Source organism: Athene noctua, chromosome 21 (genome assembly GCF_965140245.1).
Source record: "Athene noctua chromosome 21, bAthNoc1.hap1.1, whole genome shotgun sequence".
Lineage (NCBI taxonomy): Eukaryota > Metazoa > Chordata > Aves > Strigiformes > Strigidae > Athene > Athene noctua.
Genome location: NC_134057.1, coordinates 6,492,507 through 6,505,757, shown reverse-complemented (window position 1 = coordinate 6,505,757; position 13,251 = coordinate 6,492,507). Strand labels below are relative to the sequence as shown.

Below are 13,251 nucleotides of genomic sequence, written 5' to 3'. Positions count from 1 at the left end.
AAAGCAAACAACAGAAATATGTTTATTTCCTAATGTCATTTCTAATAGACTTGTTCCTGTAACAGATCTTCACTATCTGCAACCCTCTCTGTTTCTTAATCATGCCTGATGTCTTTTTTTCTGAATCTCATCCTTTATTAGCATGAATGGATAAATGAGAGAATATCAAGACTGGGAAGAATATAATCCTATTCCAACTACAGTTCTGACTCCTTGAAAAAATAACTTTGCTATTGATTTTATGTGAACAAAATCTGAAGTTTTAGTACTGTTGCATAAACCATAAAGAAAACCTTTTGGTTTATGAGTGAAATTCAGCTGTCTGAGCAGATGCTTCACATAATCAGGGCACAGATGTTCTATCAACATATTTTCTATAATTTTTTCCCTATTATGTTCCCAGATCTATTGTGTGTGTACATGTGTGTGAGGCGGAGGGCGAGGGCAGGGGGAGAGAGAGAGAACCTCTGTGCTTTCTTACACAGAACTTTGTAACTTTTTCCAAGGCCAAGTAACCTACATGATCAAATTCTTAAGCCCCCACATGGACTTCCAAAGCCAGAATTTGCTCCAGCTTTTAAAAAAAGCAATTCAACAATCAGCCCTTTCGTATCAGTGGTGAATTTCTCTCCCTCTCTGCTTATCACTTTATCCATTCAACATATTTTTGACTCCCATATTCTCTTAAAATTGAAGCGAGTCAAACACAAATAGTTTATTTACATATAGATTAGGACAAGCCTTATAGGAAAGCCATCTCAGTTTGGTTGCATTTTCATATAATCACAATTTTAATTGAAAAGACACAGTTGAACACAGTCCATCAGGAATGCCCTCCCCTTCCCAATAACAGACATTTAGACCAGTGAGACTTTTTTTTATAAACTTTTTTTGTAATCACTGATACCAACCAGGTTTGTCTCCACCGACTTTAAAAGGGTTTGGTTGAGAGCATAGATCCCTCGGAGCATTAGCTGGCAGTTTTTCTCTCTTTTATAGGCCTAACCATAATACTTATATTTAAAAATAAAAAAATACAACCGCTGTTGGAGCATTTTCCAAGATTGCTTTAACAGAGTATCAACCAGAATTTACAGCATCTCACCTTGACTCCACAAAACACTTCCAGAATTGTCCAGGACTCTAATCATGTTCTTAATTTCCACTGGCTCCAAGCTAAGTACCTGCTTAGTGTGTTTATTGAACTGGGACTGAGTTAAGCATTTATTTGAATATGTAATTGCTTTCCTGAACTGGAGCTTCTGGATTCACACATTATATGTCCTCATCCTCCTTCCTTGAAACAGGATTAAGTTCTATAGTCATCCCTCTGGGATTATGAATGAAGTTAAATTTGGGGTTTCATTTTTAGAATTAAAATTTTTGCACCAGGATTAAGTAATTCCCTCTGTCTCCTGTTGGACTGCTGTGGTGGACTTCAGGAAGGATTATGGCAGATTCAAGGTCTGACCTATCTATCTGTCTGTCATGATCAGGGGAAGCATGTCAGGAGCACAGAAGTTTGGGTAAAAAGCACTAATACTCTAAGAAAGATGTGAACAGTTTATGTGCAGGTGAGTGGGAGTATGAAGTACTGAAACAAGGCCTCTAAGCACAGAGGGGCACGTGGATTTCTGTTCCGTAGGTTAAAGACAGCATGGGAAAGTTGAGAGCATTGATAGCAAGAGAACATGCACAAAGGGCACAAAACAATGACATTTGGCTTTATTAACACACACTGCTCATGGAACTGCTTGTAAAAAGAAACAGCTACTGACAGTACACTTGATTAATTTACAATCCAAGTGAAAACAAATGTTTGCTTGAGAAAGTATATATTCAATTCAAATTACTTCTCTGTAGGTTCTAGAGGTTTAAATACGGTCTCTATAATTTGAAAAAAATCCTACAAAAATCAGTGTTTCAAATCTCACGTCAGCAATAGAGGCTTCATTTCTGATTAGTTTATAAACATATAAAATGTACCAATAGTGTTAGTGATACATATATTCCAGTCTATATGAATGAGAGGTTATCAGAAAGAGAAAAGTATTTAAATCGTAAGAATGTGGGGTGGGAAGCTTTTGCTACCTGTTATTTGTACCATTTAGCAGATTTTATGTCTTGAAATCATAATCCCATATGCTACAGGTAATAACACTAATAATCAAGGCATATGTGAAGATGAAGGCATTCTGTGAATGCCTGTGATGAGATTTGTGCTGAGAACAAGTGCATAAAAGTTCCATAAAACCACAAAAAATATCTTTTTCATGGCTAATGATACTTAGCTGTAATGAAGCTAATGACTGTTATATTAATGCAAAAATCAAAAAATCTACTCAAGTATCAAGTCACCTTGCTCTCAGTTTTCTTTATTTCTGTAGAGATGGACAATGTCAGTCACCGTTTCCTTCTGAACTGGAAGTACATCTCTGGGGATTTCTTTTTGTGTACAGACACAAATACCCGCATACTCCATATATGTAAGTAAATGAACCACTGTCTTACAATAGGTTACAGTTTTTAAAACCATATTAATCCAGGATAACAGTGAAGAATAATAAGTTTTGAGGATTTAAAAGAAAAAAAAAAAAAAAAAAAAAACCAAAACCACAACCAAACACAAGTGATTACTAATTCCTTTTAAGCCATGAGTATTATACTTCACTGTCTTAGATTCTCTGTGTTAAGTGAGCGTATAAAACCAGTGGGGAATAAAACAAGAGATTCAGAACTACACTGGAACCATTCACAAGCACAGGAAAGCACAGATCAGATTTAAGATTTACGTTGATGAACAGAGTAATTTATAGCATTTTTCTACTTACAGCAGACATGATGAGCTCTCCACCCAGATTCTGGATTTCTGCTTTAACTTGACTGCAGATTTTGAGTTGATGGGAGTACAGCTTGATCTGTTCTAGATAAGCCAACAAATCCTGTTTGCACGATTGGTCTGGACACTGAAGATTAAGAAAAGAACAAATAATGAAGCATTTCAGCACTTGCTGATTCATAATTTTGTCTCAGACATCAGGTTAATACTTCACTGAGGAGTATTCAAATTGTACACGAGTATGGCCTTGCTTTTCACTGCAGCTGTGTCAGGTTGTGTAGTTCGCTCCTCTTGAGAAGCTTTTTAACAAAATAATTGGAGAAGCTCATAATAATCCTGAACTTCCCCACATTCACTTCTTATTTAACACTACTGCGCCTGCCATAGCAATATTTCTAAACAAATTCTTGAATATATGGAGTAACTACTTTCCCTTCAATTCCTAAGAGGTTATGATTTGGTTTTAAGAAGATACCTACATTAACAGTGATACTTATGTGGGCACATGTAGACATAAATGCAGAACAATATTAACATTATATGAGGTTATGCTTTTCTTTTTGTTGTGTTCTATCCTCAGTTTACTCAACTTCATCACAGATCTTCTGTATCAGTGGGAACAGAAAATAAGAATGTCTTACAGAAAACTCACTGATTTCAATACTTTAAACAACACAGTTGTTTTTTATTATAAAAATAGCGTCTTTCTACTCTCACTTCTGTGAACTCCCAAAATACTTGAAGTACTTTGAGGGGAAATAATTGCTCTGTGAGTACCAAGCCTGGCATGCATTTGTTCTAAAGCTGCTTTTCATTACTCTGGCAGAATAAAGGGATCTTAAGGTGAATGGTGAGTCCCTATTGTACTACCACAGCTGTAAAAAGTGAGCATGATAAATAAGAAATAGATCCCCACGGTTTTCCAGAGATGTGTTTTTAGTTTGTGTGCTTTACTTACATTATAAATATAGTCACTTTCTTTTGATAGGAAATTGTGTTCAGCTTTGTATATTAAAAAAAGAAAAGATGTGTTCCCACCATCTGCAGTGGCAACAATCATTTATGGTTTCATGTAGATATTTAAACTTTTGCTCTTATGGAATGATGGTCAGTAGATTTAAATCCAGAACCTGCCAGAAATCAGAAAAGTCACCAATTCTATCCAATTCATGAAATACTTTACCTAAACTACTGGCTTTGACGAAGAAACTCTACACTGTTTAAAATGGGGGGTGTGACAATTCTACTCTTCATGACTGTGCAGTGTGTTTGGTTAAGCAATCCAATTCATGTTTTAGATTTAGGAAAAGATAACAAGAATAAAAAGATAACAACAAATAAGGAAGATGAGACTGACCAATTTTAAATTAATTAATATGAATTAAATGTCAGTCCCTACCTCATGTTCTGCTAGACCCATTACTAAAATATTTTCTGTACTTTGGCACAGTTTAGAAGAAAAATCGAAGATGTTTTTGACATCCTCTCTCTTTTACGTGTGATGTTTCCAAACAGTTAGTGTATTACAGAAAAATATGCTAAAATATGTCTTTGTTTCTTCCTTACTCAACACTGCTTTAAGAACTGAACAAATCAGTATTTAAATACTGGCATCTCAGTGACTGTTTAGAAAACTGGAATACTCATTATTTAATTTTAATTAATAAAAATTTGTTCTTCCAGTCAAATACAGCTGTAATCCCTTTAAGCCCAGAAGTAATTATATCAAGACAGGGTGTATTTCCTGGAAGGAGATGCTTGATCCTCCATTATTTTTTTCCTTAAATACACTGTGATATTTTTTTTCCACTGGAAAAACTCAATAAATGGGCAGATAAAGTGCTTATATAGTGTCTCATCTGCTTCAGATAGTGTCAGTGTCAATGACAGAAGTTCAGGGACAAGAATAATTTAACTTTATTATATGGCACTCTTTTATGGAACAATATTGACAGGCCAGTCACATTTACTATCTTCCTTATATACCATTAGAGAAGAAATGTGTAACATTTTAGGAATGCTAAATATGATATGCATCAAAGACTGGGAAATTGCCATGCCAGAACAAGACCTTGAGGCTAAAACAGATCTGTGAAAATACTGGTTCAGTGCTCAATAGTGTTCAAAAAAAGCAAATGCTAAGCATTATTAGGAAAAAAAATCTGAAATGTAATTATGTTACTGTACAATTCTGTGGGATACCCACAGCTTTCCTACCCTGTGTAGATACGGCACATATTTCCCCTCCCTTGCCCAAATACAAGATATACAAGAGAACAGGCAAAGGACAAAAAAGATCTTTATGAAGACAGATATCTTTCTCCAATACAAAACCAAGAGGTCATCAAAAGTAACTAGCACGAATTCAAAACACAAGGAGAGGGTCCTTAACACTGTGTTGTTAAGTTGCAGATATCTTTGTTGCAGAATGGTTATAAAAGGTTCCAGGAGCTAAAAAAGTCACTGGAGAAAATAATGAAAAAATACCAAGGACTATTTAATGTATCAAGTGTATAAAAAGTATGTTTGATTAAGTAAATTCTTGAGGGGCTGAATGATCTTGGGAGACCATATGGTGGGAGTATAATGAAACACATGCCATTATCTCATGAGATCTGTATATATTCACTATGAATTATTGCCAGCAACACGATATTGGCCTAAATGAACCTACAGTCTGACCAAATGTGCTCATTTTTATGTACTTTACCCATAAAATTTTACAAGATGATACGGTCGAGGCAGGGACCAATACAATGCAAAGAGGTGGTATTTACAGGGGTAAAGATAACATTCCAGCTATAAGCAGGATAAAGTACTACAAAAAAGTGAAAGCCTCATGCCTTACAGTATATCCCAATCAACCATAAACAGATGTTAGAAAGAAATGTACTCTGTAGGGAGAATATTCCTTAAGGAATCCTCTACATACGGCTTAGAAGCATCTGGTACAAGCAACACTTGCTCACTGGTGAAACCAAACACTAGGCTGCAACAGGGCGACAATAATAAATTCTGAGTTTAATCATCCTACAGGCAACTGATAGTTACCAATTTAATGCCTCACATTCTTAGGTAGAAATCCTGGCAAATTATGAGAGGGTCTTTCTCATACATATTGAAGGTAGTGGGGTGTTAACAAGGTCTTTCCCTAAGAATGGGATCAGAACTGACTTACAGCCAACAGATATAGTGGTGTTTTAGTAATAAAAATATTATCGAGCGATTTGATACATTACGTACTGATTAAAAATACAGTGAAACCAACATTCACAATCCAAATGAAAAAGCCAGTGGTACAGCAGTTGCACAAAAGATCAAGACAATTCTGCAGGAAATTCCGACTGTAAACAAAACTGTTGTTGCTTTTGATTTCATCCTTTTGCTAATGAAGCCAGTAGCTTTTCTCTAGAATCTGAATCTGTCATGGTGCTTAATGCTGCATATAATCACACACACACAGATACTATTATAAATATAAATGTATAATTTATTGTGACTATTTGTTAACTGTAAGCTTTTAGTTAAGATGATCCTGTAATCATAAGATCTTTTTTGGCACATTTGCTTGCATCGTATTTATCAGCTAATCATTTTAAAGGATGCTTTTTAAATTTTACTTTCCAGAAAGCTTTTCTAAAGTACATGAAATCAACTTCTAAGTCAGGACACCACCTGGTTCTACAGAAAGAGATGTTTCATATTGATCCCTATACTTCCAGAGTTTCAAAGTAGTTAATGTTCTGTTGCATCGATGTGTTGCTCCTGGCCGAGAGGCCACTGTGCATTGAGGAGTGAGTGACCCAGCCGGCAGCTGACCTGGGCAGGGCCAGGCCTGGGCTGTGCTGTGGTTCACACATCCCTTGGCCTCAGCACACACCTAGCTAACGGCAGCAGAGGAGCTTGTGGGCAGCTCCCACTTGGTACTGGTGATTAGGACGCCTGCGTACCCTTGCTTTTATTTAGGACTGCAAAAAGAAGTTGCCGTGAACATCATGTTTGACAGTGGAAATGATTAAGAGTTGTTTCTTTGTAGGAGGATCCTGTCATAGCTCAAATTACCAAAATAGGGGAACCTCTGCTAGGGACAGGGTCTGCCAGCATGCTGTGTGCAGATCAGAGGCCCGTTCAACGTTACACCACCTGGGGTTCCCACCGAAAGGGATATAAGATTATCCTCACAGTGTTCGCTCTGACAAACAGCATTCTAGATGACACCTCACAGAGTCTGAGTGCCTGTCGTACTGGGATCATAACGGACCAGCACCTCCTGGTGCAAAAAAATGGAATACTGAGAAGGCTTTTCGTAAAGATCTTAATGAACAGCACATTCCATTAAAACCAGGATGTACTAATTGCCTTAGGGCTTTCAGGTCACAAATTTGACAATGAATTTGAAACAATCTTATTTGAAACTAAATATATTATCAATGTACCTGTGATTAATTTGCCTAGGTTCATGTTGATGCTGCACTGTGATTATTTTCACCATTGTTAACTCTGAGTCATCTTAAAAGTGCTGTGAATATGAACTGAAATACATCTGAATTGTGCCACACTGTGTCCCTTTCCTTCAAACACAGGAAGAAGGGTTTATAAAAATCTGAAATGAAGAACAGCGTATCAGAGAGGTGCTGTTGTGGCTGATGAGTTATAAAATACTACAAACACAGTTTCAGGGTGGGTTGGCGGTTTGGGGTTTTTTTTTTGTTTTTTTTCTTCCTAACAGAAAAACTGTATGAATGATGTAATTCTCCCATTCTGAATTTTGATTCTCTGAAATTGCGTGGAGTATGAACAAAATCATTCCTTTGAAAATGTTTTATGAACATGAAAAGGTCAGAGATATGACAACAATTCTTCATCATGCATTGATTGCTTCTTTTGGGCTCTTGCTCAGGTCTGAAGCTAGATGGAGAAAACAGTGAGGTTTTTGCTTTTCTTCCTTGCATGTAGCTTTGAATACTGAAAATGCTGTCATACATTACTGTGGCCCTGTTAACCTGCAAAGGCAGAGTAATAGTTGTGTCATGGGACTACTGTGAACAGCAAAAGGATGTGGCCTTATTAAATAACATTATCAGAAGTAGTAACAAATAGTTATAGGGTAGCCTAAGCTCAATAGCAAGTGGTGAAAAAGGGTCAAGAAAAGTATGTGTAGGAAGAATGCAAGGAACTATATCTCACACCAGTTACTTGACAACTGGTACAATGTAGAGTTATCTATTTTCAATTTCAAAGCAAATCTTACAAATCCATTTTTACGTAGAATAAAAATTCCACATCATTTAGATGTTACTAAAAGGCAACAGGTGAAGTATTTCACTAAAAAGTATTAATGCTGCTGAGAAAGGCACTCATAAAACGTCAGCAGAATTCATGTTTCAGTCTGGGCACCAAATTCTTGAAGGGTTCCTTCAGTTTGGACCCAATTCAAAGAACATCTATTAGGTAGCTCAGAGGAATGTAAAGTTTACTTTATTTTAGGACCCCAAGAGAGCAGGGCATAGGAAATTTGGCAAAATAACAGCTGAGAAAAGGAATTACTGGTCTTAAAAATATCTTGGAGATTAAAAAAAAAAAAAAAAAAGAACAGTGAGGAAAGTGCTGTATAAGTTAAAGGATGACTCAGCATGGGCAGGAGAGGTTACAGAAGTTAAAACATTTTAGCCATCTGAGGAACAAGAGGATCATATTAAGCACCTTTGTCATAGGAGGAGTAAAGACAAGATTCTCTTTTTTACTGTTTGACTTATGTCTAGCAATGGTTATAGCTGTGTTCACCACAGAGTTACTGGAAAGGCTGCTTCAGTTCATAATCTTTTTTAAAAAAAAAATTGTATATGCTTATTTGCTTTCAGTGCTTATCATGTGAATTTACATCTAAAATACAAGCAACACCAATAACTAACTAGTGTATTTCAGATGCATACAAGATGCCACAGGGAATAAATACTAGAGGTCAGGTGGTTCAAGGGTTTCAACTGAGTGCAAGCTCTGAGCTAGGACAAATGGAAATAATTTGAGTAAATTTAGTAAAAAGGTTACAATAACTTGAATGATGTCACATTTGCCAGCAGCTCTGAGGGTACACACGAATTATTAGCACTAATGATTCATAACTACTTTTTCCTCACACTGATTTGTTGATGTTTCTAGTCTGGAGTCACTGTAATAATACACAAAAAAGAAAATTTTAGGAAAGAGATATTTCAGCAAGACTGGATCCGTGTTCTGTAAAGAGCAAGAGATTATGACCCTTACTCATCTTTGGTTTTGATATCATCATTTTCTGCAGTAGATCAGTGATGGGTTTGAATTTTAATTTGTAATTGATAAAATCTTGAAAGGAGCCATTCTCCAATGCTCTTGAAAGGTGAAATGTGCTGGAAAAATATCTGTCAAGATCAGAAATGGGGACTCAAGACATTTTACCTAGTTCTTCCACAAATCAGATCACAACTGTGTAGATCAAAACCAGAAAGGCTTTGTCTTGTTATCTGGAATTCAGAGACATATGACAGAAAACACTAACAGGTTGTTGCTGCTTTGTAGTTATTAGAAAAGCAAGTGTAATATATGAAAATCAGAAGTGAGGGGAAGAGAGACAGTATGTGAGGGTGTGGAAGACAGCGACTATACCATGCTACCCTGAAAAGGCATGCACAAAGACTAGGAATGTAAATGCTTTATATTTGATATGTGCACAGCAACATTTCACTACACTCTACTGGCACTGTCTGGCCCTAAACCAACCCACCTTACTTAGTAAGGAGGACTGCATGTGATGGGTTGCTTGGTGTATTCCTTTACTAAACTGCTATGCAGTTGTCTTAGCCAGGAAAATGATCACGCTTATCAATTTACAGAGCTCCTGGTTTGGGTATTTTGATGGGGCTTTTTGAGCTACCTGATGTTTTAAAAATTCAATGGAAATAAAGTAGATGTTATAGCTCTAGCACTTTGCATCTGAGGATGATACGTATTTCTTTTAAATGCTAAAAAAATCACCTCAAGACTGCAGGTATGCAGAGGCCAAAACTGACTATCCCGAAAAGTATTCACATGGAAAACCATTTGTTGTGAAAGAATCAGACAGTGTTGGGGGGCAGGGATGGAAGAAAGATAACCTGGCTACAGCAAAAGCACAGATTCTGTAACTATATAAAGAGAAAGATTAGGGTGGAAAACAAATAATTTCAAAGACACAGAAGAAAAGTCAGTAAACTTATTAAGTTTGGTGCTGAGACCTAGCACCTCTCCAAAACAGTAAGCATGCTCAGCAGAACTCTATGCCAATGCAACAGTCCTGTGTTCCCACATCTAAACTGACTCACCTGAAACAACTCAAGTTGTGTCTGTGTAATTTACCCAAGGAAGTCAAGAATGGACTGTACTATACATCTAAAATGTTGTGTTCATATCTTAAAGAAGCTATAAATAGATATATTTATATAAACATACACACATATATATTAATAGAGTCTATATGTCTAAAATGTTGCATTTGTAGCTTAAAGGAGTTCACAAATACATATGTACATAAATATATGTACATATACATCTGTTATATATGCGTGCAAGTGTATATAAATAGACACATTGATATGCATGAAGAAGAGAATCCACACATACAATTAAGAGAGGATCTATGTATTCATCACCTCAGAAACTGAGAAGAAAAGGAAAGTCAGAGATGTAGGTCTAAAAATGTCACAAGAACTTTTGTAAGTGACCTTCTGAGGTGTTGGAGGTCTGTGAATGGATTAATCTGTGACACAGTTTAATGCCTTACTGCATAAATAACCTACCTGATTGGCAATCAGCCGTGCTAGGACGTCCATCCTTGATCCTGACTCTGAAATCATTTTTGCTGCATTAATTACATCAGATGTGTTCTTCAGTGGTCCTCTACCCCTTCAAATGAAACAAAGAACCCTACTACGTTATTCAAAAATGAGACAAAATCATATCCATGCAAATTAGTCACGGAAGAACTCCATTGAATAAAACAACTAATCCATACAGAAACAGCATTAATTAAATGCACATTCCCCACTACTGTTTGTTTTCATGTCCTACAAATTTGTATTGTTTTGCATCATCTGGATGCAGAAGTACCAGAAAGATGTCACACAGTTTTTACATACTGGAAGCACATCCTATGCCAAATTGGGAGGACACAGATTTTAAGAGACTAATTATGCCATTTGCTTTTTGCGTGGTTATATGAAGTTTATGTTCCTTTTCCTTCCAGGAATTTTCTTGTATGTTCAAAGAAAGTCCATCACAGTGATGTGTTCAGAGACTCATTATGGATATCTGGTCAGAAAAATAGTTGGGTTTTTTTAAATTTAATTGGTGTACACAAACATGAATGGAAATATATTAACAGGGCTGCAATTGAAACTAATGAATGCCACTCAAAATACAGATATGCCATATCTGAACGTACTTTCAAAATAATTTCATAAATTATTCAAAGAAGAATTTTCAGTTTACAAAAACTGTGAAGTCCTTGCGAACAGTTTGTCAAGAAGCCAATCTCTTTTTTGTACCATGCCCTCCCCCAGACCCAAAAAACTTTCATTATATGACAATGTTTCTAGAACCTAATAAGTAAAATGTGAATACTTAAGGTAGGTAATATTGTTAACCATTATCTTCACATTCTCGGCTTCTCCAATGCTGAAATGCTTTAGCTAGACTAAAATCAACAATTATACCTCACACATGTATAAAGTGAGCAATCCTGATAAATTCAACTTTGCATTTCAACATCTTTGACAGAATAATTTTAGTTTTATACTTAACATTTAATTCCTGAAGGCCTCATATCAATTTACAAGTTCTGTAATGGACAAAGGAAGTAGATGACATGAAAAAAGTTACTGTACTTCTTTGTTTGAATGAGAAGACCCTTTTCCTTGAAGTCAATATGATTTCATGTATAAAGAAAGCAAACCATTCCAGTAAAAAAATAATTTAGTCTAAAAAAATTCAGTAAAAAGACACTGATGACAACACAATGTGGCAGATAATGTTTAATCTCTTCTTTCATTGATTGATTATATATCTTAGCAAAGAACTATTTGTTAATCCTTGTGAAAAAAAGCATACTTTACAAATTACAGTTCCTTATTTTCAACTTTTGAAGCCCACATTTGGAACAACCTAGAATCAGGTACTTTAGATGTTACTTTTCTACAGAAAGGTTCCTGCTATGGAAATCCTATTTAGCAAATTGATCAGTTTATAGAAAAATAGTGTATGTGGGGAATGAATTTGTAAATGCAATCCCACGCATCCAGGATTAAGTACTTCGGACTTCAGCGTGGTCTTGTTTGCCTTTCCTGATATTTTCCCTTCTAAATCACAATTGAATTTAATTGCATAAGTGAACTCTTACGACTGCAGAGTGAACCTTCCCACCAATTCAGTCCTCTGATTCGTTTTTTTGTTGTTATTTGCACTGCGGCTAGTTCCAAAGGCCATAGGTATGTCAGCTGGCCATAGCAAGTCCTTTACAAACCATAAACAGCACAATACCCTCCTGGAAAGTCACAAGCCAGTCTTCCAGTCAAACAAAACAAAAGGTAAACACAACCCAGGATTAAAGAAGCGGGGAAAGGAGAGATGGCATAACAGTGTAAGCAATTTCTGCTTAGGTAATTCTTGTGAGAATCAGCCAACAGCTTTTCTGACATCTGAAGATATGCTAGCCATGTATTTTGAAGGTGAAGTTGTTCAATTAAAATAGCAATTTTCTTGTGCCTGTGCAAGTCCCTCAAAGGATCTGACTAATGAGACTGAGGCAGTTCTACCCAAGAAAGGTATTTCAAACAAATGAAAAGAAAGTATTTCCACCACAGATACGGCCACCGTGAGAGTCATTAGAGGAACACTCAGCAATGAGGACTGACAAGACTTCTGCTCCACTTGCCACCTAATTGCACCAACGGTTCAAGTTCTTCTCTACTACATTTTCTAATGAATGTGGGGCAGAATGCTTATGAGCTACAAATCACAGCTAAGTCTTGAAATAAAGGCTTAGAAATGGTGTTTAAGAAAGCCTTAAGCTTATACTAAAAGTGTTGAAAAACAGCATGTGAAATTACACATACAAAGAGGGCTCCTTTTCTACACAACCAAGAACTATCCGTGCTCCTTTTTCACCTTCACATAAAATCCAGACCCTTTTACATAAGTACAGGTTTAATTGCCTTGGGGTATGCCATAATGAGCCATTAGTCCCAATTTATGAAGTTTGGCAATTCTATCCACTAAATACTTTTAAAAAGAATACTTGGGAGGTACACCAAATCTGCTGAATCACCAGCCAAATGGAAGAAACAAACAGAAAAAGAAAAAAGGATGAAAATTCTGTGGGGGAAAACTGCAAACTCTAAATT

General features: G+C 36.2%; 1 protein-coding gene across 3 annotated transcripts in view; it reads right to left on the bottom strand.

Annotated features, from left to right (window-relative positions):
- CTNNA3 (catenin alpha 3) overlaps nucleotides 1–13,251 on the bottom strand; it is a 480,821-nt gene that overhangs the window by 13,316 nt on the left and 454,254 nt on the right. For all 3 annotated transcript variants that reach the window (XM_074924433.1, XM_074924432.1, XM_074924434.1), the window contains 2 exons: nucleotides 10,651–10,756; nucleotides 2,832–2,966 (listed from right to left, as the gene is read on the bottom strand). In XM_074924433.1, coding sequence (XP_074780534.1) covers nucleotides 2,832–2,966; nucleotides 10,651–10,756 — 241 coding nt within the window. The remainder of the gene's footprint in view (nucleotides 1–2,831; nucleotides 2,967–10,650; nucleotides 10,757–13,251) is intronic.